We start from the raw sequence: 27,173 nt of genomic DNA, 5'->3' as shown, positions 1-27,173 counted from the left end.
CCTCAGCCCACAAAGAAGGCAAGTGTGGGGCGCCGCCGAACCACCACTCCCATGAGGCTTTGCGCTGGGGGAATGAGTCTGCTCAGTTACCCATGGCAACGGCAGCGGTCCCTAGGCCTTCCAGTCACAGGAGCTCGCTTTGCTGTTACCTTTGCCTTTTCCTGGCGCTCTGTGATGACGCAATGCCCCTTGATTGGCTCTGCCTCGGAGGCGGTGGTTTAGGGGGCCGAGAATTCTGCAAGCCGGACACGTGGTAGCCAACCGCGAGGAGTTGAGGGGGGTTTCCACCCTAGAAAAGTTGGGCGGTTCGCAGGTAAGTGCCCTCTTTCCTTGTTGGTGTCGGGGATGCTACGAGTAAGTAGGGCTGAAACGAGAGTGTCACGTCTCGCCCAGACTCTTCCTGGTTGTGTTGCTGTAACAGTGATTGTAGTCCCGCCATGTCTCTTTCATTTTTCGGGGTCTTCTGGTTGATCCTAGCTTCTGTAAGTCCAGATTCTCCCAAATCGTGTGAGCTTCACCGCTTCTATGAGAGAAAACTGTCTTCTTTCTACTGACCTCTGCTTCAGGGTCAAGTTCTCATGTAGAAGTTTTTTCTACACTGCCCAGGATCTTGGGAGCGTTGGACTGAACTCAGATACCTGAGCTAAGTGCCTCTTGAGGTCTGGTACTCCAGGAAATGCCCAAAGGAGTGAAGATAAATCTATGGTTATTGGCTGAGCCTCCAGGGACAGTCTATGCTGGGATAAGCGGGTTCATAAGGCAAAGTAGAGATTTAGAGCTGGAGCTTTGGGCCTAACTACTTTGTAGTTGTATGACTTTAGGCAGCTTGTTTAATAACTCTTGGATCCTAGATTTTTTCATCCGCAAAATGGGAGCTATACTACCTAAATCATTAGGGTGTGGTAACCATTTAAAAATCAGTCAGAAATCAGAACTCTACCAGAACATGTAAACTGAAGTAGACGAGATTTGTGAAAAAGATCTGTGAGGGAATCTGTGCCCTCAGACTATTATAACAATCATGAGTCCTGCTTGAGTATTCATCAGAAGCCTTATGGATGATTAAACTGTGTTACATCAAAACTGTCCAGTATCATGAAATAGTTATTTTAAAAGGGTAGGTTAAGCTTTGTATCTCTTCTTTAGGAAAAATATCCATTGTGAATTCCCAAGAGAAAAGTGAATTGCAGAAAAGTGCTTACAGTATAGTATGTTTGCATTTTTTATTGAAGAACATCCTTTCTCATATACAAGTATATTTAAATATTTGTGTTACTATAAGAGAAGGGTTGTACAGGCTGGGAGGGTGGATAGATGCAGAGAAGTGAGATGGGGAAATATGAACCATAATAACAATATAGCAAAATGGAAAACAATTAAAATTGTATCTTAACATTACATTTAATATGTAGAGGGTTGCATATATTTTTGGACAAGATGGGATTTCTAATAGACTATCAGCCTGTTAGATTACAGCCTTTAAAGCCAGACTTCTATGATTTAAGCCCTGGCTCTTCCACTTTGTAAATGGTGGCTTTTTTTAGCCTCAGTCTCCTCATCTGTAAAGGCACATAATGATAACCTCTGCCTTAGGTTGACATGACAGTAAGCATTAGAGGAGTTAATATGTGAAGAACAATACCTGATACATAGTAAACACCCAATAAATGTTGTTACTGTTGTTGTGTCTTTAAATAGGTGAAACTAATTTAACTTGTTTTGTGATGGCTGACATATTTGGACTTCCATTTTATTTTGTATTTTCTATTTTTTATGTGCTTTTGGTCTCTTTTCCTCTTTCTTGCCCTTAAGAATTAACCAGTTTTTCTTATCCTTCTGTGCCCCTCCCCATCGGGTTTGGGAATGATCCATTGTCAGTAATCTTTCAGTGGTTACTTAAAAGTTTTTAACACACATACTTAAAGCTTAAAGTACTCATGAACTCTCTCCTCCTCCCAAATAGTGTAAGGATTTTAGAATGCTCTACCACTGAATGAATAGTCTCCTCTTTATCTTTTGTTACTGATGTCTAGAATTTTAGTTCCTCTTTTCTGTAAGTCTTTCTTAGTCAGCTTAGTGCACTGTATTGTTTATAAGTCCTTCAGTTTTTTGTATTCATATACAGAGTGTAGAGTATGTAATTGTGTGTGCATATTTATAAATATATGTATATAATTTTTCTTTCACAAAGAACATGTTCACCTAAGCATATAGTCTTTCTTTCAGAAAGAATGTGTTCACCTAAGCTTGCTTTTTTTTCCTTAGCATATTGTGGTCTTTCCATGATACTCTACAGAGACTTCATTAAGAAACATTTTAAAATCCCTTCTCTCCTAAGAGAATGGAGAGCAGGGGAAAAATATGTGGCACTGGAGGTAAGACATGTTTGGTGCTGCTACAGGTGCAGGGAATCCTTGTTAGTCCTTGTAAAGTCATAGATCTATGCACAGCGTATCACCTGTCATAAAGTGATAAGAGTTTTTCAGTTAACTATTCATTTCCAGATAGCTTTTCTAATGAATGCTCCTTAAGACTTTCCCGGGAAGTAAGAGTGTGAATGTTTGTATTTTGAGAAAAGCTCAGCATTAGATATCTTAGAAGAGACTCACAACGAGTGAAAGGGAAAAGGGTGATGATATGAAGATAAATAAAAACCAGTTCGGGAGTTCCTGTTGTGGCTCAGCAGAAACAAATTTGACTGGTATCCATGAGGATGCAGGTTCAATCCCTGACCTCGCTCAGCAGGTTTAGGATCCAGCATGCCGTGAGCTGCCGTGTAGGTCGAGACATACAGCGGATCTGGTATTGCCATTGTTGTGGTGTAGGCCAGTGACTACAGCTTAGATGTGACCCCTAGCCTGGGAACCTCCATATGCCATGGGTGTGGCCCTAAAAAAAAAAAAGTTGGTATTTTGGATACTGTTGGTTTCTCTCTTGAGAACTTCACCTGGATTAGTAGATTATACCACTCCAAAAGCATGTTTGAAAAATATATACATGAATATGTGTATGTGTATATATATTATATTTATGTTATTCCAAAATAAAACCTTTCTGTGTTTGAGCCCCTGGAAAAAAGGTCCACCTATAAAAACATTAACCACACATTCATTGGTAATGGGGAAAGGAAAGCTGCGTTCAAAGCTGGGCAAGATTGGAGTTCTCCTGTGGGGCAGTGGCTTAAGGATTCGTCATTGTCACTGCAGCAGCTTGGGTCACTGCTGTGGCCCAGGTTTAGCCTCTGGCCTGGGAACTTCCATAAGCTGCCAAGCGTGGCGACACACACAAAAAAAAGGTAGACAAAGTTGCACGTTATTTTTTAAATGTTGATTTCCAGCTGAAGCACATTATCTGATGCTTCCTCACATTTCTTTTTTCTTTTTTCTTTTCTTTATTTTTTTCCTTTTTAGGGCCACACCTCTCTCTGGCATCTGGAAGTTCCCAGGCTAGGGGTCCAATCAGGGCTGCAACTGGGGCCTATTCCACAGACACTGCAACACCAAGTCCAAGCCACATCTAAGACCTACGCCGCAGCAATGCCAGATCCTTAACCCACTGAGCAAGGCCAGGGATCCAACCCCCATTCTCATGGACACTATGTTGGGTTCTTAACCTGCTGAGCCACAGTGGGAACTCCTCCTCACGTTTCTTAATATTTGCATTCATCCTCACAATATAGAAAGTCAACAATAACAATTTATCTGTTATAGTACTTTTTCTTAAACACAATCATCTCCTTTTCTTTGCTTACTTTTTTCTTTGGTGCCATTTTTTTCATTTACCATGGTTAGAGTGGGACTCTTAAGAAACTCCTAAGAGCAGAATGTGTGTACATAGCATGAAGTTCCTATACCGTAGAGAGAGCCAAGTGGGTATTTCTCACCAGCTGAACTCCTGGGTTCAGTACACTAAGCTGATTTTGAATTTCATCTTTATGGAGATTACACTTCAGCACATTGTATCACAGGAGAGCCCATCTTTGCATCTAAGAACATGGTGGCTGATGTCCCCTAGAGCTACCATGGACCTGTAATGAGAGGCCTTGGGTTAAGAATGAAGAAAGCTATTTCTTCAGTTGAGCGAAGAGTAGGGAGAGGAGATACGCATTTACAAACAACATATACAAATATCGTATTACTCTCATTTAGAAGATGTAATCAGAAAAGCACAGGCAAAGACCTGGGATCTAGATTAAGCCAATGATTAAAAAAAATCTGTTTTGCCTCACATTTGTTGTTGTGGAATGGTAGAGGAGATGATGAACTTTATGAGGAGTTCTCTGTGTAGCAGTTTCGTCTCCGAAGACCAGTGGAAGTCATACATTACCTGGGATGTTAAACAGGTTTACTAAAGCATTGTGGTTTGTTGTTTGTCCCTGGAATTGAGTTAACATGGAAAAGCATATTATCTCATGCTTGTCAGAAGCTTTGATTGTTACTCTTTTATGTTATTTATTAACAAACTGGAAAAACGAGAGTTTATTTGAGAGAGAGAATAATAAAAATAGGTAGCATTCTAGAATCCTGAACTTCATTTTTCAAACATGTTAGTTTGATCTCATGAAGGCTTTTCCTGTCTTTATATGAATTTAATTTAAAAGGTACAAGTGGAACTCATGTGGGTACATTTAAACTCTTTGTAAAACTGAATCAGGAGTTCCCATTGTGGCGCAGCAGAAACAAATCTGAATAGTAACCATGAGGTTGCAGGTTCAATCCCTGGCCTCTCTTAGTGGATTAAGGATCCAGCATTGCCATGAGCTGTGGTGTAGGTCACAGACAAGGCTCAGATCCCACATTGCTGTGGCTATGGTGTAGGCCGGCAGCTATAGCTCCAATTCAGCCCCTAGCCTGGAAACTTCCATATGCTACAGGTACAAATGAAAAAAAAAATGAAAAAAACAAAACTGAATCAGGTCAGATGAAACAAAATTTTTAGGATAAGGGGAGGAACCAGCAAGTTCTTATCTCTAGGTCTTTTTGAAAAAAAAAATGCTGGATGGTATAGTTTCTTCCATTCTCAGATGTGTGAGGGTAGTAAGTACAAAGTTATTGAAGTATTCAGTAATCTTGGTCTGTTAAATTTTCATTAAATCTTATTTATGTTTCAAAAATCTGTTGTTCCATATATAGTTTATTCTAATAGTCAGAATAATAGATATTGATTCATTAACTTTAAAGTGAATTTCTTATCTTTGTTCTTTCCCCTGCTTCAGTTCTTTACAACTTACTTGGATTGCAAAATACATTCTTTAATTTTACTACAAATAGCTTCAGCGCTCTATTAGTTTAAGAAATATTTTTATTATTTGAGACCAGAAGGTTATGTGTATTATCCGATAAACCAGTAAGGAATGTGATTGTTTAATGACTCTTCTCATATTTTCTATATTACATTCTTATTGACCTGTAATTATATTTGTGGGGTTTTTTTGGTATAAACTTTCTTTTAATAGCTTTAATGTGTAATTGAATGGCTTTAAAAGAATAGCTTTTATATTACCCTTTGTTGAAACAACTTTTTTCCCTTAATAATCTCCATTTCTGTGGATTCTACTGACACTTATTTTTATGTCTATCTTTGTGACAACTTGAAATAATGAAGGTAGAGTCTTAGAAAATTGACCAGCCTTTCCCCAAACACACTATTTCTTATAATTCATGGTTTTAGGGGGATGGTTGGCCATGCCTGCAGCATGCTGAAGTTCCTGGGCTAGAGATCAAACCCCAGCCGCAACAATGACAACCCTGAATCCCTAACTGCTAAGCCATGAGGAGACTCCTATAATTCATGTTTAACATGAAATCATTTATTAAATCATACAGAAAGTAATTATTCTTATGTCTAAAATTCTAAAGATAATATAAAAATTTGACTCCCAAAAAAGTGATATTTGCATTCCTGAATATTTTCTAACTAATGGTGGATAATGCTTATTTATTTGGTAACATCTTAAACAATGGTTGACTTTCAGACTGCTATTTAATGTAATGCTTAAAAGGATAGGATCTAAGGTTGGAGCTTGTCAGAAAGCTGTAGTAATTTATCTATTCATAAAACTGGGCTTAAGAGTTCCTATTGTGGCACAGGGGGTTAAGAACCTGACATAGTGTCCATGAGGATATGAGTTTGATCCCTGTCCTCGCACAGTAGGTTAAGGATCCAGCATTGCTACAGGCTGCAGTGTAGGTTGCAGATGCAGCTCAGATCCAGTGTTGCTATGGTTGTGGCATAGGCTGGCAGCTGTAGCTCCAATTTGACCTCTAGCCTGGGAACTTCCATATGCCGTGGGTGTAGCCTTAAGATAAACAAAAACTGGGCCTAGCCTAACTGGCAAGAATTCCAGAGGCTATGGTACTTGCTATAGCGATGCTGATATTTCAAAATGCTGGATATCCAGTGATGCTTTGTAAATGATCTGCTGTGCCTGGTTACTAAGTTTTATGTGGCATTTAAAGAAGTGGAGCCGGGGTTTTGCTTCACTGAATAATAATTAATTAACACATATCCAACATTGATAATATTTTCTGATTTTTTTTCCTTCTGTGTTGTCTATGGGATTTAGAAAGTGTGTCTTTTCTTTTAACAAAAATTTTTCCTTCCCAAGTATAAAAGTAACATAACATTGCTTGTGAATTGCATATATCCTCCACACAGTTTCTCACCTCTGTTTGGACACATTTTCAAGCCTGAAAGCAAGCCTTGGCTTTGTAGTGCTCTTTCCATGATTAGTCTTTATTTCCATCCTCCCATGTGTTTGGTTTTCATCAGCCCAGACAAAACTTCCATAACTAAATTTAAATGTGGTTGATGTCATCATATTGCTCTGGGACTTTGGGAAAAGGTGTCTTATTTTCCCTGTGTCTTTTCCCATTTCCCTATTCCTAATATCTAAAAAAATCCCAGACTGAAAGTCATAACAAACATGATATCATTTATTTTTTTGTGAGTGCTTTCTTTGCAAAATGTTTAGCTTTTAGAAGTCATGGAACTCCTTCTGAATGTAATGTTCTTTTCTTATTAGTACTTAGAAGAGGAATCCCTTAGGATGAAGCTGAGTCTTACCAAGGTGGTTAATGGCTGTCGCCTAGGAAAAATAAAAAACCTAGGCAAAACAGGGGACCACACCATGGACATTCCAGGCTGCCTTCTGTACACCAAGACTGGCTCTGCCCCACACCTGACGCATCACACACTGAATAAAATCCACGGGGTTCCTGCTATGGCTCAGCTTACACTGTCATCGCTGTAAGTATGAGACCTGATCATTCACAGTGTCAACTCTGGTAGCACTTGATTACCTTAATAAGGTGCAGTAAAGAGAAAGACTTTTTTGCTTATGTGTACAAAATGTATAGACCTTTAAGAATGAAATCAAAAGAGAGATAGCAAATATTATACATTGTCTGGCCCTAATCTGGAAGCCATAGCCTAGACCTACATGTTAGAGCTGCCTCACTTCCATACCACCTTCATTGCCACTGCTCCCAGGGGTGACAGGGCCCAGAATGCTCTACAAGGGCTAAACTTGGAACCTAGGGGCCATCTTCACACTCCAGCCTCAAAATTTTCTGTCTCTGCACATGTACTTGCTGGTTCTTCTCTAGGGAAAACAGAAATAATGAGGTGTGATCATTTTGTGTAATATACATACTGACTTTATCCCTAATTGAAGAATCTGCTGTATGATCAAATAACTATGCATGATTGTATTAATAACTGATTTTAAAGGAGCAAGAGGGAGAAGAAAGTCCAGATATTCTGAAGCTGTTGATCTTTGCCAGTTTCTCTTCTCACAGAGCCCCTTGCAAATTGAAGACTTTTGCTCTGGCTAGTGAACCCAGCCTAATGAGTGGGGAATCTTGAATAATGATGTACTTGATTGTTTGAGATCACATTTACTGTCATGTGGCGTGTTTGGGTGAGGAGAAGATGTTTCAGGTGTTGCAAAGAGTATCTGTAGAATGATTCATTATCATGTTACATATTTTTCTGTTTTGCTTACAGGGCAGAACATCATGAAGTTTTGGCAGAATATAAGGAAGGAGTTGGAAAGTTTATAGGTAAAAATTAATCAAGTTATTTGTGTTTGCCTTGTGGTGTATCAATTTAGAGGCTGGAGATGCTGTTTATTCTTTGATCTTTCATCCATACACTTACTTATTCATTAATAAGCATTACTGAGTCTCTAAGAATGAGGATCGGGGACTCAAAGGTGAGTAGGAAACAGTTGCTCCCCTCATGAAACCCAGAACCTAATTGCGAGGAGGATAAATGGTAATTCTAGCAGAACGGGGTGACTTCATCTGCAGAATTAAGTATAAGGACATGTATCACGAGATCCCAGGGGGATGAACATGTAACCTGCCGTAGGGGACTTGTGGAAGGAGGTCAGAATAAAGAAAGGATTCTTGAGAAAGAAGATGAGGGGACACCTTAGCTGGGTCTAGGAGGAGTATGAGTTAGCCAGGACAGGAGCTGGGTGCAGTGGTGGTGGTAGATAGATGTGGACAGACACTGTAAGTGTAGAACAGAGATCTAGAGGTAAGGAACTGCATGGGACATACCTACGATCCAAAGCAATCTTGTCATATTTGAGCCTAAAACGTAAGGCAGAAGATGAAGAGTTTATATTCAGTTATATTCTGACATGTTAATATTATCTTGTGTTCTAGAAATAAGATTTAATTTATAACTTATTTATTTATTTTTTGCTTTTTGGGGCCATACCCACAGTATATGGATGTTCCCAGGCTCAAATCAGAGCTGCAGCTGCTGGCCTATACCACAGCCACAGCAACATGGGATCCAAGCCATGTCTGCGACCTACACCACAGCCCACAGCAATGCCAGATCCTTAACCCCCTGAGCAAGACCAGGGATGGAACTTGTATCCTCATGGATACTAGTAGGATTCGTTTCCTCTGCACCACGAAGGGAACTCCTAGAAATAAGATTTTAAATGCTCATATATGTGTCCATTTATGTATAGGAAATGCTTAGCAATAACAGCTGGAGAACCAATTCTTTATAGACTGTATTCTCCTGAAGCCTTTTCTCAATATCTAGGACTCCCTTAAGTGAATGAAAATCTTTGCTTCCATTGGCTATTCAGGCCTCTGCTTCTGAGGGAAACTGTGTGATAACTGGGTTGTCACAAGGACCTATATTTCAGTAGAGGGATTTGTCTAATATAGTTTTCCTTGATCTGAACCAATTTAAACACCCAGCTTTAAATTATACAAGTATATAATTAAGTGAAAATAGCTAATGTAAGCTTTCTGGAGATAATTGTAATAGTTGACATTGTGGAAAATAAGGTGGAGAACTGAAGAAATTTTTGTTGTTTGCTTTATATTTTTAGTCTTTTTTTTTTCAGCAAAATCTTATTTTTTTAAAATGAAATGCAGCCTGTGAAATTTAAGTACATATGGCTTACTAAACATTTTTGGGTTTTTGGGTTTTTTTTTAAAGACTCTTTTTGACTAAAGAACCTAAGAAACTATGATCTTGAGTCAATGAAACTTACTGAAAATGAGATCCATTTGCAGTGTCCTACAACTTTTCTATAATTCTGCCTCTAGGGACCCCATGATGTGGGATGGATTTATTATTAATGAGATTATCTTTTCACTACATCATTTCATCTTTACAGTAGCTAGTTTCCTTTGGATGGTGCCTAGAATGAACATACTTGATATTAAATTTTTCTTCAAAGCACATCAAGTAGGATCAACCTGTCATTAAACACTTTCATTGTATCATACTTCAGAATACACCTTAATTTGTAGCAACTCACCATGTCATTAGACATGAACCTTTACATTTAATTCTTCTTTTAGATTAGTAGGTTTCAAAGTAATCTTTTCGTTCATGTTGACAGGCCTACAATTCTAAGATCAGGTATGAGCAATTTACCATGTTTTAGAGTTGCTTTATCTAGCAGTCATGTTATGAAGCTGCTCTCTATTACAACACAGTGTAATTGTTAACATAAGTGCTTTCAGTGTTTCTTTTTTTTAACATTTTTACAGGCATGCCGGAATCGCTCTTGTACTGTTCCCTGCATGATCCAGTCAGCCCCTGCCCAGCAGGTTATGTAACAAATAAGGTGTGTTCTCAGAAGTTCCTCTAAGACTGCAGCTTTGTCTCAGGAGATCAGCCTACTGTATCCCTCAGGTGCAAGGATCCCACGGCCTGGGATGCTGACCCATTCCTGACCCCTTTATGCCTTCTCTTTATTTCTACAACTATAGTGGGATGGTGTGGTTTTATATGAGTTAGAGTAGGGCTGCCCGAGGATGGAGTTAAGGTAAAGAATGCATTCTCAGCTTTTTCATTGCCAAAACTGGGGAGTAGAGAAAGGTCAAGTACATGCCAAAAAAAGAAATTGCTATGATGGTAAAAAAAAAAAAAAAAAAAAAAAAAAAAAAACAATAGTAGTCTTTTGATACCTTGCTTTATTTGTAGTTTTAACAACTTCAAGAAGAATAGGGAAAGTTGCTGATGAATGTTATCACATGTATAACTATATATATAGTAGAACCTCAGTATAAACTGCTTTTTTAGAGCAGAACTTGTTTTTTTTTAATGATTTTTATTTTTTCAATTATAGTTGGTTTATAGCGTTCTGTCAGTTTTCTTCTGTACAGCAAAGTGACCCAGTCACACATACGTATATACATTCTTTTTCTCACATTTTCCTCCGTCATGCTCCATCACAAGTGACTAGATATAGTTCCCAGTGCTGTACAGCAGGATCTCATTGCTTATCCATTCCAAATGCAGTAGTTTACTTCTCTTAACTAGAGTAGAATTTGAAAAAGCTGGATTCACACCCAGAGATTTTAGCTAGTGAAAAAGGACTTCATTAAAAGTTTTAACCTGAGGTGTGGCCGCATGGCACTTGTCCCTGAGGACAGCATTCTGGAAAGGCTTCAGTATATACCGCTACTTTATGAACACAATTACTTTTCCTCTACCCATTTTATTGATATCAATAGTATCTATTAATCTTACCTAAGATAACTATTTTAAATTAATCTTCTGTTTTAAACTTCTTTTTACTTTATAATTTGAATGCAAAAGAAAATATTTTGACTTGGGTTATCAATCCCATTTATAGGGGAGAAAGGATTCATTTAAGCAGTGTTCTTATGCCACTGGGGAGTGTATGTGGCCTCCCTGCTTATGTCCTTGTCAATCTGTTCTAAGAGGACAGATCCTATAGGAGACATATAGAGATTCTTGTGTACTATGGGATTTATGTCTTTGGTATCTTTTCTATGAAAAAATAAATACAAATTGCTGAAAGAGCTTAGATGACTCAGAGTTAATTAGGAAAGTTTGGGGAACACATTAGAGTAGATGGCATTTGAACTCTCTTGACGTGACAAGGCAAAGAAGTAGGGGAAGGACATTTTAGTCAAAGGGAACTTGTGATTAAAGACAGAAGAATCAGGAGTTCCCGTCATGACGCAGTGGTTAACGAATCCGACTAGGAACCATGAGGTTGCGGGTTCGATCCCTGCCCTTGCTCAGTGGGTCAAGGTTCCAGCGTTGCCGTGAGCTGTGGTGTAGGTCACAGACGCGGCTCGGATCCTGTGTTGCTGTGGCTCTGGCGTAGGCTGGCAGCTACAGCTCCGATTCGACCCCTAGCCCGGGAACCTCCATATGCCGCAGGAGCAGCCCAAGAAATGGCAAAAAGACAAAAAAAAAAAAAAAAAAAAAAATAAAGACAGAAGAATCAAAGGCTATAGTGTATTCAGGAAGAGCATAAGGTAGGGGAGAATCGAAGACTGGATTTCTGGAAAAGTCATAACAGAATTCTTGGGTGCTAACTGAGAATGTGGCTTGTATGGCCATTGAACTCTAAGCTATCAGGTCGTAGAGAATTCGGAATTAATATGGGAAACCTCTTTATCCAGCATGTCTAGGATATTGAAGTGCCACCATCTCTCCAGCTGTAAAGAGTTAAATTCAGGATTAATCATTTTATTATTTTCCTTTTATTTGCATGTTATTCTTGCTAATTCCTCATCGTCTTGTTCCATGGCAGTCAGTATCTGTGTGGGGTGTTGGAGGACGAGTGGAAATGACTACCTCCAAGTTCATGGCGATTCAGCAGGCCCTTCAGCCAGACTGGTTCCAGTGCCTTTCAGATGGAGAGGCAACTTGTGACGAAGCAACTTCCATAAAAAGAGCCAGGAAGTCTGTTGACCGATCACTTCTCTTCCTGGATAATTGTCTGAAGCTACAGGAAGAGTCAGAGGTAAAGCTCTGCCACTCACCACTCCTTTTCTTTCTCTTCCACCACACTGCCGTTTCTGATCCTCTCCCTGCATCTCTGCTCCTCCCTTCTTGGTCTCTTTTACTCTCTTGACTTTTTCCCTGAGCATTTAAGTGATGTTGCTCTTTAGGATTCCCACCCACTGTATGTTCTTCACAGGCAGCTTTAGTAGTTTAGTAGTTTTAGTAGTTGAAAATTATAGAATTGTATGATCCAGATCACTTGACTTAGCTTCAGCATTACATAACCACAGGCCTTTAGCTAGGTTCTGTCTCTAGTATAGTCTTCACATGCACCTCAGACTCAGCGGTAACTGAACTCAGTATCTCATCTTCTCATACCTGCTCTTCTTTGGTGCTTCCCCTGTACTCAGTCTCTGTTCACCAGTTCCTCAGCCCAGAGATTTGAGTCTTTCAAGAAAGACCCCTTTTACATCCAGTTAATGTTCAGTTGTTCACTCCACCTGGGTTCCAGTTCTCTAAACATGTCTGGAATGTCCCTCCCACCCTTCTTACCTCTTTAAAGCATGGAAACCTCATCCTGTCCTGCATTGGGGAAGATGAAGCTGTAAATAAGGGATCTTGATGGCTGGGTTAATGAGTCTAGAAAAGGAAGTGGTCATTAGGAGAGAGCAGAGGAGGTGGAGAACAGAAGATAGTGATCAGAAGGGAAACTTGCAGTGTCTGTGATCATTTACATGGAGGAGTCCTGAGCAACAATTCTGTCTCCCTTTGGCAAAGCACATTGAGCTGGAGAAACATCGTTATTTTGCATTTAACAATAAAAAATATAATTTGGCTAATAAAGTTAGTATACATGAAATAATCAGAGTAAACTTGCTTGTTACTCTCAGAAGTCTTAGTATCTGCAATAAGGCTTTAGCGTGGGAACATTGCTATGGGTCTGAATTGTTAGCCTTGCTAACAGTTGTTTGCTAGGAATTGCTTTGAGCCAGTAATTATCCTTGTAGGATGAGTAATGTTTGGGTATGTAGAAAGGAGGACAGGGAATGTGACAGAGCATGATCATTGGAAAGGCCAGATGAGCCTCAAATCTCTCCTCTGTGTTAAGTCAGCCTCACCATTTTCACATCATTTCTCTGTGTTGGTCAAATGCTGGGGTCCCTCTCTGTACTTATGCTTATGCTATTCTACTGACATGATTATTAATAGTGCCCTCCTTTTACTGTTACATGTGTTCCATTTTAGACAATAATATGACTATACTTCCTACACCCATGCAAATGAGTTTCCCAGGTAGGGCCGTGCCAGTCTCATAAAGGAGTAGGCAGGTATAACTGTCTGCTTTGTATGTCTGCATATATCTTTCCTCTTCCTATAATTTCTTCCCCTCTTATTCACTGGATCTTCTTATTCTGAGTGCCCTTAAATATGAAGTTCCCCAAGGTCCTATTGTTGGCTGTCTTTCCTTCTCTATGTACTTACATTCTAGGCCAGGGATGGCAAATGGGTTTCATGTCAGTGTGCTTGGGGCTGTGCCCAGGTGCTGCAGGGTGAGAGCAGTCAGTTAGCTATGTCTGCCGTGGTGGCAGGCCTGGGAAGTGGCAGCACTGTGCCAAGCACCTGCCATTCTATCCTGGGCAATCCCGCTCGGATATACACATCCCTAACTAACAGCCCATACGTTCAGTGGCTGATACACTTCAAACCCAGCATAAAACAGGAGTTCCAGTTCTGGCACAGTGGAAACGAATTCGACTAGGAACCACGAGGTTGCAGGTTCGATCCCTGGCCTCAGTGGGTTAAGGATCTGGCATTGCAGTGTGCTGTGGTGTAGGTCGCAGACGCAGCTTGGATCTGGCATTGCTATGGCCCTGGCATAGGCCAGTGGCAACAGCTCTAGGTAGACCCCTAACCTGGGAACCTCCGTATGCCCTGGGCATGGCCCTTGAAATACAAAAAAAAAAAAAAAAAAAAGGAAAGAAAGCACAAAACAGAATAATCATCTTGCCTCACCCTCCACTGTTTTCCTATGATTCCCCATCTTTGCTCTTCTCATCATCTCTCTAGACGTCCAAAATAGGAGCCTGGAGTCATCCTAGATTTTTGTCCTCATCCTCTCCCCAGGCAGCCAATCAGTCAGGCTGTGTTGATTACATCTCCTGATGGGGTTTCAAATTCTCTCTCCTCTTCGCCACACTGCCGCTGCCTTAGGCCATTTCCTCTTTGTCTTTCTCTAGACTATCAAAGTTGTCTCCTATCCCATCCTTTAGCCTCAATTCATTCTCCACTCAGCAACCAAAGTTTTCTTTCTGGAGGAATAGTCCAGTTGTGTCCCTCCTTCTTAAACCAAGAAGCGAAACTCCCTCTTCCTAGCCTTTCAAGCTCCCTCCCTGTCCCTCTCTTCTACCAGAGAGCCATTTTGACATGTATTTTTTATTCATTGCATATCTTATTTTTTACAGTATGGAACTGTAAAAAAATATGCACAATTATCACACACATGCATGCCTATGTGTGTTTTTTTGTTTGTTTGTTTTTGCTTTTTAGGGCCACACCTGTGGCATATGGAAGTTCCCAGGCTAGGATTCAAATCAGAGTTACAGCGGCCAGCCTGTGCCACAGCCACAGCAACATAGAATCCGAGCTGCCTCTGCCACCTACACCACAACTCGCAGCAACATCAGATCCTTTAACCCACTGAGCAAAGCCAGGGATCAAACCTGAATCCTCATGAAAACTAGCTGGATTCTTAACCTGCTGAGCCACGCACTCCCTGTGTTTTTTATTACAAGAATATGATTCATAAATTTGCTTGTTTTTGCTTAATAGTATCCTGAAACTCTTTTCCTGTCAATGTATATATTAATATATATAATGCTTTCTTTTTTTTTAATTTTTACTATGTTTATTTTTACATAATGATTTTTATTTTCATTATTGCTGGTTTACAGTGTTCTGTCAATTTTCTACTGTATAGCATGGTGACCCAGTTACACATACATGTATAGATTCTTTTTTCTCACGTTATCATGCTTCATCATAAGTGACTAGATATAGTTCCCACTGCTACACAGCAGGATCTCATTGCTTATCCATTCCAAAGGCAATAGAATGCTTTCTTTTTAGAACAGTTATATAGGAAGCCATACTATGATTATATTATAATTTATTTAAGCCTTTACTTTGTTGATGGATGTTTAGGTTGTTTCCAGTTTTTCATTATTCAGAACATCTTTGCACACATACTTGGTGCATATGAGTGAATTTTTTGGTAGGAGAGATTCTTAGAAGTGAAATTTTAGGGTATAAAGATAAAAGCATTGACATTTTGATAGTGTTGTCTGCTTGCCCTCCCAAGAGGCTGACTAATTTTTATCCTCTCTAGTTTTCAGGGTATATAGGTGCCATTTCTCTAACACTTTTCCCAACACTATGTTGCAGTCTGTCTTTTAACTTTTTTGTCAGTGGAATGGGCAAAAATGGTATCTAATTGTTTCCAGTTTTCATGTCCTTACTTGTGAGGTTTAGTAAGCTCTCCATATGTGTATGGGGCATTCACATTTGTTTTTCTGAAGTTCAAATTTATGTATTTGCCTAGATTTCTGTGGGGTTGTCATTTCCTTCAAGGATTTGTTGGAGCTTTATCTGGTGTAGACATTTATTTATTACTCCAAAGAATAATTTCCCCTTTGCTCCTTTGTTAGTATATTTCACTAGGGAATTTTTAATGTTTCGTACTCAAATATGTCAGCCCTTTCTTGTAAGCTTTAGCTTGCTTTGGAAGACCTTTCTTATCTCAAGACTATAAAAATATTCAATATATTCTTCTAATACTTACATAACTATATTTTTTATATTTAGATCTTAGGGCCATTTGAAATTTATTTATTTATTTATTTTTGGCCATACCCATGGCGTGTGTAAGTTCCTAGACCAGGACTTGAACTCACACCACAACAGTGACCCAAGCCACAGCAATGATAGTGCCAGATCTTTAATCCGCTGTGCCACCAGGGAACTCCTGGAATTTATTTTTTGAGGACGGTGTGCAGTAGTAATTTTTGTTTTATTTTTTTCAAAATGGACAGTCAGTTGTTCCAACCGAACAGTTTTACAGTTTCTAAGGTTATTTCTAGCTAAGAGATTTAGAGTAGCCTAAAGTAGACCATGTTAGCCATTTAAACAAATTAAAAATAAAACTGTTGCTTTTGTTCTTTTCCTCTTGTACCTGCTTGATGTGTGTTTAATTTAATCTGAGCTAAAGTATGGCTACCTAGGTTGATTACCTCAGTTTCTCTTCAGTCTTTTCCTACCTTTTTGAGTGGCTTTCAAATCATGTTCTTTGGAGCCCTAGAGGTTCTCGGGAACAAGGGAGCATCATCCCTCTGCGTGCTTTAGCTGAGATCTTGTCTTTCCATTGTGTTTCTGTGTAAGGCTCATTTAAACAAAGGTCTTCACTACTGGAAACGGTTAAAAGCATTCAATCCTCTCTTACCTTAGGTCCTTCAGAAAAGTACCATCATTGGAGTGATTGAAGGTGGAGATGTGATGGAGGAGAGGCTGAGGTCAGCACGAGAGACAGCCAAGCGGCCTGTAGGTGGCTTCCTTCTGGATGGCTTTCAAGGGAATCCAGCAACCCTGGAGACTAGGCTGCACTTGCTGTCATCAGTCACTGCAGAGCTGCCAGAAGACAAACCAAGGCTAGTACTCAGTTAGGGTGCCGGCCAAGCTGGGCAGGCTGCAGAGCAGGGGTGCTACAGAATATGTATTTTGCAGGCTATGCATTGGCGTGTCTGTTGATGTTTGATAATGTTCTTTCTGGGCTGAGTCTGCTGAGGCAGATTGTGGGGGGGAGTTTCCATCAGGGCTGTGCTGACTTTGATTTTAGAATGTAGACCAGAGTTTATTGCCATCTGGATTAGTTTATTTGATCCTCATTATAAGTGAGGGCAAGAGTTATACTGTTTCCTTTTTTCTTTTTTTTCTTCCTTTTTTTTTTTTTTTTTTTTTTTTAAGGGCCACACCTGTGGCATATGGAAGTTCCCAGGTTAGGGGTCACATTGGAGCTGCAGCCACCAGCCTACACCACAGCCACTGAGCTACAACAGGAACTCCTGTTTCCTTTCATTCTTGTGCCAGATATAACTGCTGTTCTTTATTATAACCTGGTGCCTGGGGACAGGTATAAAGTCATATGGAACTCTATCCTTAATCAAGGAAAGTTGAGGACAGATCTGGATGTCCAGTAGAATGAAAATGAGGTCCATCAAGAAGGACCTTTAAGGAGTTCCCATTGTGTCTCAGCAGTAATGAACCCAATTATTATTCATGAGGACACGGGTTCAATTCCTGGCCTTGCTCAGTGGGATCCGGCATTGCCGTGAGCTGTGGTATAGGTCACAGATGGAGCTCAGATCTGGCATGGTTATGGCTATGGCATAGGCCAGAGGCTGCAGTTCTAATTCAAACCCTAGCCTGGGAGTTTCCATATGGCACAGGCGCAGCCCTAAAAAGACCTTTAAGAAGTTCTCAAATTTAAGGCAGGTAGTGGATGGTATTCTTTTTTGAAATCGAAGGAACTGGCAACTCTAGTGGAATGGTTCTTTCCATAAATCACAAGATTTACTATGTGCTGGAGAGAAGAGTGATCTGCAAGATTCAAAGCTAAAATCCCTTAGTTTCTGAGTGCAGCTGATGTTTTATTAGACTACCCAAATTTTTCCTTTTTTTTAAAAAAAAGACTTGTCTTTTATCCCAGTTGGTTTGAATATTCATGCTTTTTTCCTGCAGATATATTAAGAGGTTTGATTATGGGGTGCTGCTTTATACCCCTCAGGCTGTTGGACAGTGTGTTTGTGTGTTTATATATGTATATATCCTCAATTTTATCCTCCTTCTCTATGTTCATTGCTTTCCTTGTGTGCTTATTTCATTCTGGTGCAGATGACAATTCAGCACTAGTATTACCAGTCATTTTCTGGACTTCTTTTAAGTTAAGTGCTCACAGATGTCTGTTACTGGATTTAAAAGCTGGGATTGTTTTTCTTTCTCTAAGTGTGTAGAAATACCAGCTTCAGTTGGAGAGGAGTTCTAAAACATTATATTACTTGAAGGAAACTGTAGTCAGAAAAACCAGCATATATTTAAGGGTTCTGGTTGTTTAATACGACATAAGCCTTTTTTTGGACTTCTTTTAGAAATCAGGGAGTCTATAAGCTTTTCGCTGCCAGTTCATAAAAGGGACTATGGGTAAAAAAAAAAAAAAAAAAAAAAATAGCAACCAGCCAGCCCCATTCTAGTGCATCTCCCCATCTTATTTTAGTGGCAAAACCTGCTTGAATATTATTAACACTCTCAGAATGCCTTACCCATTGCCTCTGGAAATGCCATCTCATTCCACCATGCAGACATTTTATTAATGGAGAAAATATAAAGAAGCATAAAGAAAGCTAACTAGAGGAGTTCCTGTCATGGCTCAGTGGAAACAATCTGACTAGTATCCATGAGGACACAGGTTTGATCCCTGGCCTCGCTCAGTGGGTTAAGGATCTGGTATTGCTGTGAGCTGTGGTGTAAGTCGCAGACATGGCCTGGATCCTTAGTTGCTATGGCTGTGGCGTAGGCTGGCAGTATAGATCTGATTTGACCCCTAGCCTGGGAACCTCCACCTGCCATGGATGTGGCCCTAAAAAGACCAAAAAAAAAAAAAGCTAACTAGATTCTTAGATCCTATGGGCAGAGCTGAAATTCTGAGAGCAACAATTGCTTTGTAAATGAAACTATGAATACAGTAGATAAAAATGACCTTATTAAACCAATTATGAAAAAGAATTATAAGCAAAATACAGTTAAAGCATGGGAAAGTATTTGAAGGGGAAAAGAAAGCACACAGCTTTGCACAAAAGAAAATGGGCTATGTAGTGGATAGAAACACAACATAGTTCAATCTGAGACTATGGAGGTTGTTTCAAAAGGGATGAGAGGGGAAGGAAACTAACCATTGGTAAGCTTCTTTCTCTTTGGGGCCAGAAATTGCACTTCGTGCTTTTTCAAATGTATCATTAATTCTCACAACCAGTCTGTGAGGTATGTATTATTGCTATTGTGTTTTTTTTTTTTTTTCTTTGTTTTTATGGCCACACCTGTGGCACATGGATGTTCCCAGGCTAGGGGTCCAATCAGAGCTACACCACTGCTTGCGGAAATGCCAGATCCTTAACCTGCTGAGCAAAGCCAGAAATAAAACCTGCATCCTCACAGACACTGTCAGGTTCTTAACCTGCTGAGCCACAGTGAGCACTCCATGCTGTTGTTTTTAAAATGAGAAAACAAAAACTCAGAGAGGTTAAGAAACTTCCCAAAGTAGCACAGCAAGTGAAAAAATAGCAGAGCTGGGATTCCAATCCAGGTCTCTCTGCCTCCAAAGCTTTATGTTCTTTCTACTCATTATCTGCTGCCTGCCACGCTAACCATGATTTTCATTATTACTTTTAATGCCCTCTGGAAAGACTCCCTGATTTCATTCCTAGCATTGTCCTCATGTTACTGTTCATATTATTTTCACAGGCTCATCAGTGGTGTTAGCCGGCCAGATGAGGTGCTTGAGTGTATTGAAAGAGGAGTGGACTTATTTGAGAGTTTTTTCCCTTATCAAGTGACAGAGCGGGGATGTGCCCTGACTTTCAGCTTTGATTACCAGCCGAATCCTGAAGAGACATGTACGTCTTTTGAAGTTAATCTCTATGTTACTCTTAAATTCCTTCAGTTTGCTATCAATTTTTAGCCTGAGTCACAAGCCAGAAATATGTGCACACCATAAAGCCTTTTATAAAACTATGTCTTTGTTTCTTATCTCTATGCCCTGGCACGTTGGCACACAAATCCAGGCACTTAATACTATGCATGTAGCTCATCAATATTAGGAAGTGATTTTGTAGTAAGCAGAACCAAGAAAAACAAAACCCCTTCTATTAACAACCTGAAAAAAGAGCATTCAGAGTGAGCAGTGATGACAATCTAAGAAAAGAAAACCTTTGAACTGCTTGGTAAAAGTTAATTTGTTTTTTCACAAAAGAATTTTTGTCTGCTTTTTGCAAACCCCATGCTTTTAAAATACAGGGAGTCTCACCCCCTCTGATCCTAGTATTACTTTGCTTTTTTTTTTTTGTTTTAACATACTGAGATGTGAAAGCTGTTTTCCTTTGCTAATATTGCTTTGAAGCACTGCCATTTTCTTTTATTTGTTTAGTTACCAAGAAGTCAAGAAAATGTTAGATTCTAACATTTAACTGTCAGTGAAAAAGGAACTGGGATACAGACTTAGACTGGGGTCCCCTTAAAGTGTCTCTGCAGGAGAGTGTTGCCTGAGAGGTCTTCCCTCTGGCCTTCAGAAGTGTGCTTTCTTTTCCCTCCTCCTTTTCTGCTCTGAACTCTTCCTCTATTGCCACTAACCTTAAACTGGAGTAGGGCCAGAGACTTCTTGAAAGATTCATTTTATTCCCTACAAGTGATGAAAATTTCATTCAGAATACATCACACTTTGATAAAGCAACTTAACCATTCATCTGAATTGAATTACTTCTGGAAACAAAATAAATCAAATCCTTATATATAGGAGATCAATTTTACTGTCTTTTATTTAAACAGACTAGAACATAATGTATGTGGCTAGGGATACCATGAACATTTTATAAATGTTCATGTCTTCATTTACAAGCTAAATTATTTCTGCCAGGACATAGGTGACTATTAGTCATTCTGCACCATGAATATGCAAAACTACAAAAAACATGATGTTGAGTTCTCTAGAACAAACAAGTTCTTTGGGGGCCAGAGAAAGCCAAATTTCTTCATGATTAGGAAAACTGAGTTTGAACATTTTTATTAACTTATTATTATGAATCATATTTGTGTGTGTTTATAGTAGTTTGAAGTTTTTTGCCAATTACAAACTGAAAATTCCAAAGCAATAAGTTGCCTAATATAGGCAGCAATTCCCCCTCATGTTAAGGGGCTTTTCAAAAAGCCAGGGCTTTTTTATGGTTTCCCACATCCGCATGCCAGTTAACGGCAGCGAAATTAAAATACCCTGTGCTCAATGCTCAGGCCTTTGACCTGGACATATTTACTTTCCTAGGACCATCTGCCCACTCTCCTTGGTGCCACCCCTGAGATTGTTATTACCTGTTCCCAGAAATACTTATCTACTTGCCCCTCTTCAAAGCTGGTGGCTTTTTTGCATAGTAACTTGTGTTTTTCTTGCAATTCCAGGAATTTTCTTTCTTAAAGCAAAGAGTTCAAGGGAACCAGTGAAGTCCCCATTTAATTCTGGATTATCTGGGTTCCCTGGAGGGCCAGAGTCTCCACACAGACTACATAAATTAAAACCATATTCTACTTTTGATCTATTTGGAACATAGGCAGTTACAAAGCCCAGTTAATTTCCATGTACCTTATGATAAGACATAACTCTAACACACACACACACACACACACACACACACACACACCACACATTTATTCTTTCTCTTCCTCCCCCCTTCATACACACACATACACACAAACAACATACATCAGCTCTTTTTTAAAAATCATTCCTTGACAGAAAAATTATTTATATATATTTGTAACCAAAAGTTGCTTAGATACAGTTGAATCTCCAAGTTTTGAAACTAGATAATAGGTCAGTGATCATCTTGATACAAGTTGCTTTTTTTTTTCCTTGTGCTATTTCCTCAGAATAAGTTCTGAGGAGTGGAATTACAAAATCAAAGTGTTATGAAATAGTAACTAAAACAAAATTCACCCACTGGCCACTCTTTATCCGATCTTCATTCAAGACTTTTTGTTGGTTTGTCAGTATTGCAACAAAATGGGACACAGGAAGAAATAAAATGTGTGGATCAAACAAAGAAAATTAAAACAACCAGCTGCAACCAAGAAATGACATCATTTGAAATTAATCTGAAGGAGAAAAAGTAAGGAAATTTTTTTAAGTTTGCATTTTGGTTTCTGACTTGTTAATTTCAGTCTGTTTTAAAAGTTTATGTAACTGTTCCCTTTTCAGTTTATGATTTCATAAAATATTTATAGTTGGACATTGTTTGGGCCTTCTCAAATTCAGTTCCAGCAGAACTCTTTTTATCTGCAGATGATTTTGTGTACTTTGTCTTGTTGGAAAACTGAGGCTGGATAACTGTCATTTTAGAAGAGCTGTCAGATAGATTAGGTCAAATCCATGGATGTACTTTACTCCTTCTGATTACTCTAAATAATGGCAGAGTAGACTGAGGATTTTGAGATAAAATCAATGAAGTTTTTATTTATTTTATTTATTTATTTTTTTAGGGCCACACCCTCAGCCTATGGAGGTTCCCAGGCTAGGGGTCGAATCAGTGCTGTAGCCGCTGGCCTACACCACAGCCACAGCAACTCGGGATTTGAGCCATGTCACAACCTACACCACAGCTCTTAGCAATGCCGGATCTTTAACCCACTGAGTGATGACAGGGATCAAATCTGTGTCCTCATGTACACTTGTCAGATTCATTTCCAATGAGCCACAATGGGAACTCCCGAGTTTTTTAATTTTAAGAAATTTAAGTCATCTTGGTTATATACAGATTATAAATCTTAAATAAGATATTTGCCTCTATAAAGGATGAAGTAAGATATCTTGTAACTTTGCATTTGGCCAAAAGTAGAAATAATTAGTGAACCAGTGAGAGTTTTTTCTGTGAACCTGGTACACTCACTTTAATGCTGGGGTGTTTTTGGTCTTGTGTAAAGAGACATTCTAGGGATTAAGACTTTTTTTGTTTATCTAGTAACAGTACAGACTTCAGAATTTGTGGAGGAATATGAAATTCCTAGTTCTTGTTTCTGTAGGGGCTTCTTGGTTATAGGTCTGAAATGGTGATGTTTACTACATTTAACTTCTTGAAAAATAGCCCAGGAGATTTGTTTCTGTTTTTTAAAAGCTAGGGTAGTATAAATAGTTACTACTAAAATTCCCTTTACACTATAGGTTTAATTGGAAACTGTAATACTCTTTTTTTTTTTTTTTTTTTTTTTTTTTGTCTTTTTGCCTTCTAGGGCTGCTTCCGCCGCATATGGAAGTTCCCAGGCTAGGGGTCTAATCGGAGCTGTAGCTGCCGGCCTACGCCATAGCCACAGCAACATGGGATCCAAGCCATGTCTGCGACCTACACCACAGCTCATGGCAACGCCGGATCCTTAACCCACTGAGCAAGGCCAGGGATTGAACCTGCAACCTCATGGTTCCTAGTCAGATTCGTTAACCACTGCGCCATTACGGGAACACCGAAACTGTAGTATCCTTATTATCAGCACTAGACTTGAAGTTCTGGAGATTTGGCATTTAGATCATGGCACTGCTCATGACTGTATGACCTTGGTCAAGTCATTTCACATCCCTTTAATAGCTTATAAAGGGTGGCATACTTATAGTGCTTAACAAGTGCCTCACAGTGTCCAAGCCCTTTATTTTACTAACTCATTTAATTCCTGCAACAACTCTGTAAGATAGGCATAGTTATTGTCTTATTACCTTTCAGATGAGAAAACAAAGACACAGGGAAGTTAAGTGACTTGTGAGCCAGGAACCGACCTCAGGCATTGTGGCTCCAGAGCCGACCCTCTCAGTCCCCTTGACAGTCTTCACTGGGATCCTGACAGGAAAAATGCCTGTCTCTACAGGTGATTGCAGAGATTAGATGAGACAGTATATGTGAAAGTTTTTTGTAAACTGCAAAAAGCCATGCAACAAACCATGTTCTCTAATATTAGTTCTGGTGGCGAGTGGGAGGAAAGTGCCAGACCTCAGAACAGTGTCACCTAACAGTGTAACCTTACAGTGTGACTGACCATGCCCAGCAGGAGGGAGCGAGCATGTGACTCTTCTGTTGCTCCTTTATAAGCCTCAGTCTAGGAGCTGGTATCCATCAGAGGCTCTCCTGACCCATTGTGCTCTCTGTTAACTTGCCGTTTTTTTTTTTGTTTTTTGTTTTGTCCTTTTGTCTTTTAGGGCTGCACTCACGGCATATGGAAATTCCCAGGCTAGGGGTCCATTCGGAACTGTAGTCTCCAGCCTATGCCAGAGCCACAGCAATGCAGGATCCAAGCTGTGTCTGCAGTCTACACCACAGCTCACAGCAACACCAGATCCTTAACCCACTGAGCGAGACCAGGGATCGAACCCGCGTCCTCATGGATGCTAGTCGGGTTTGCTAACCACTGAGCCACAACGGGAATGCCTAACTTGCCATTTTAAGTGGGTCCCTGGCACTATGTCTGTCAGTGTTGTCACTATTGGTCATGCACCAGCAGAATAGGTAGCCTGGGTCAGAGATCCCTTGTTTTTCTCCCTTTCTGGAGTATGGTTGTACCTTCCTTTGTCAGGTACCAGGAGGACTTCGATCCACTCGTGAGAGGGTGTTCCTGTTACTGCTGCAAGAATCATACTCGTGCGTACATCCACCATCTGCTCGTGACCAACGAGCTGTTGGCTGGGGTCCTGCTTATGATGCACAACTTTGAACACTACTTTGGGTTTTTCCACTCCATCCGGGAAGCACTAAAAAGTGACCACCTGGCACAGCTGAAAGAGCTTATCCACAGGCAAGCATCTTGAGACCTGGCATGCACAGTGACTCTTCACGGGGAGCCTGTACCACGGTGTAAGAGGGAAGAGGAGAGCAAGAAGGGATCCGTGTTTCAGTCACTTTATTTGAGAATAAAGTCTGCTCAGATGAGGAACATCTGTACCCAACTCTGTCCATGTGAGGCAAAAGAGACTTCTTAAGACTGAAACAACCTAGATTGATCATAAAGAATTGAAACATGACCTTTAGTATTTCTATGCTAACACTCTTAGTCAGTAGAGATCAGTTTAGTCAAAGATAAAAGCTTTAGATGTGAAGGGACATCCTTGAAGTGGGCTGATGAGAATCTGAGGTTCCCAAGCTGGATTGGAGCTTCAAGGGAGATGATTGGTGGTGAGCAGCGTGACCTCTGTGGGTGCATGCCTATTGATGGAGAAGGGATCTGGCTGATTCAAGAGTTTTCTTCTTTTTCATCTTTATCTTCTCAGGGGCCTCTTTTGGACACTTCTGCCTGCCTTCCAAGCTGTCCCGGCAGTGCAGTCAACCAGAAATGACTCTTGTGACTTAACCAGGCTCACATTTCCATGGAATGTGGAGCTCGCACATTGCTCCAGTGATCGCTTGGCCCAGGGCACACTCTTCATTCGACCATATGGTCTTTCTGTGACTTCTCTCCCCAGAGTCAAAGCAATTGCCTATTAGGAGCTCAGAGTGTGCCAAGCTGCTTTCACCTGATCATACAGATCTACTGTGGTCTGCTCTTCAGGCTCATTAAAAGTCGAATCACGTAATAACTGGAGCTCCATCACTTGGGGATATTTTAGTCACCATGTGTTCACTTGGACGGAGCCCTGGCCTGGCAGGACTGGGTTGCAGTTCAACTCAGCTATGACACTTGGGCAAATCATATAACTTCTCCATGCCTGTTTCTTTCTGAATAAATGGGGACAGGCATAGTAGATAGAGCTAAAGGACATGTTAAGATTCCTTGTAGCTCTAACATTTGGGGAACAAAAAATGTTTGGCCTTTGGATTTTAAAGTAGTTGGTAAATTGGCGTTAGCAGGTCCTAAGGCTGGGAAGACCTTCCCTGATCAACTCTGATTCTATGAATTTTCTCCGCTCTTGTCAGAAGAGTGGCACTTATGTTGATGGTGTGACAGGTTTCTTTGTGCTTTTCTATGTTTGTCAAGTTTTCTGGAAGAATGCAGATACAAACATGTACACACATAGTTTTTATAAAAACAGCAGAACCAAAAAGATGCCTTTGTTTTGTTCATAGGAGTCTAAAATATATTTGTTTTACATTCTTGTGATATATTTTTCTGTTTATTTTAGTGGGCATTACTGAACATTGTTTTTTATTATTATGTGGTTACTATATTTTTATGTATTGGATGCCCATCTATATGGCTTTCTTTTATTAGTGGTTTAGGAATGTCCATGAATTCCAAAATTAATGAATTCTGGAATTCATGGATATTTCTATAACCCCTCCTCCAGTGAATGGCAAGGGTACTTAGGAGTTTCTCTTCTCAAGAATCTGATTGTTTTTGAAACATTGGATTGGACTTGTTCATATGTTTATATTCCTATTCAATGCCAAATCCATTGTTGGAGGAGTATTAATAAATATCCTAGAATCCATATAAAATTTATGAGTTTTGTGTTTAAAACACTGAAAATTCTGTCCAACATTGTCCATTTTCTGGGTATTTTTCTTATTAGCACATTAGAAAAAATGTTTTTCTCCTTTAATATAAATCTATTAAGGTCAATAGCCAATAAACATTTTTAATTAAAAAAATATACTAGTCTGGTTTTCTGTAAATAGTAATGAGTCTATTAAATAAAACATTAAATTTCCATGGTACCAGAAATGTTCTCCTTTAGAAAAGAATTGTTTTCTACATTTATTCCATCTGTAGTGCATCGTTTTAAGTGCACTCACACTAAATGCAGAATCCAAGGAGATTCATGGATGCACCTGTCTCTTTAAATAATATAATCAGAGGCCTGAAGGCTGTGCTAGCACATAATAAAAATAATAACAATAGCCACAATCCATGGGGTACTTTTAATGTGCCAGGCACTTTAGTAAATGCTTTCCATACATATTTCATTGACTCTTAGAGCATGCCTGTGAGGTGTTGATATTGTTATTCCTATCCTGAGTTTCAGAAACATTGAGTAGCCTGCCTGAAGAATTTCTGGAAGATGGGTAGTTTGCCTAAAGGACTATCACCAGTCAGCTCCCAGGTTAGACTTGGCTCCATCTGACTGAACCTCAGCAGTTAAC

At 39.7% G+C, this 27,173-nt stretch overlaps 2 protein-coding genes across 4 annotated transcripts in view; one reads left to right on the top strand and one right to left on the bottom strand.

The window, feature by feature from the left end:
• Nucleotides 1-27,173, bottom strand: part of NAA50 (N-alpha-acetyltransferase 50, NatE catalytic subunit) — a 574,571-nt gene that overhangs the window by 337,885 nt on the left and 209,513 nt on the right. The gene's annotated exons all lie outside the window — the stretch shown is intronic.
• Nucleotides 216-26,681, top strand: QTRT2 (queuine tRNA-ribosyltransferase accessory subunit 2). Of its 3 annotated transcripts, XM_084991264.1 has the most exons (10): nucleotides 216-313; nucleotides 7,025-7,248; nucleotides 8,008-8,063; nucleotides 10,035-10,111; nucleotides 12,059-12,271; nucleotides 16,753-16,952; nucleotides 19,819-19,970; nucleotides 22,112-22,229; nucleotides 24,673-24,891; nucleotides 25,364-26,681. In XM_084991264.1, the coding sequence occupies exons 2-10, from the start codon at nucleotides 7,049-7,051 to the stop codon at nucleotides 25,575-25,577; spliced, it is 1,449 nt and encodes a 482-aa protein (XP_084847390.1). In that variant the 5' UTR covers nucleotides 216-313; nucleotides 7,025-7,048; the 3' UTR covers nucleotides 25,578-26,681. The 3 variants fall into 3 exon arrangements, with proteins under 3 accessions (XP_084847390.1, XP_005670266.1, XP_013837880.1); XM_005670209.4 differs by lacking the exon at nucleotides 25,364-26,681 and having other exon boundaries at nucleotides 24,673-25,029; XM_013982426.3 differs by lacking the exons at nucleotides 24,673-24,891; nucleotides 25,364-26,681 and adding an exon at nucleotides 23,829-24,001.

Source organism: Sus scrofa, chromosome 13 (assembly GCF_054392235.1).
Source record: "Sus scrofa isolate SSC_HxYL_T2T_F1_AM1 chromosome 13, Sscrofa_HxYL_maternal_Yorkshire_Landrace_v2.0, whole genome shotgun sequence".
NCBI lineage: Eukaryota > Metazoa > Chordata > Mammalia > Artiodactyla > Suidae > Sus > Sus scrofa.
Note: the sequence above shows the minus strand (reverse complement) of the source record. Positions and strands in the feature narration are given on the sequence as shown.

Excerpts from the sequence above, each read along its gene's own strand:
- QTRT2 (XM_084991264.1), top strand. The coding sequence starts at position 7,049 with ATGAAGCTGAGTCTTACCAAGGTGGTTAATGGCTGTCGCCTAGGAAAA. Across the intron at positions 8,064-10,034 it reads AGGAGTTGGAAAGTTTATAG|GCATGCCGGAATCGCTCTTG; the intron begins GTAAAAATTAAT and ends ACATTTTTACAG. Across the intron at positions 12,272-16,752 it reads AGCTACAGGAAGAGTCAGAG|GTCCTTCAGAAAAGTACCAT; the intron begins GTAAAGCTCTGC and ends CTCTTACCTTAG.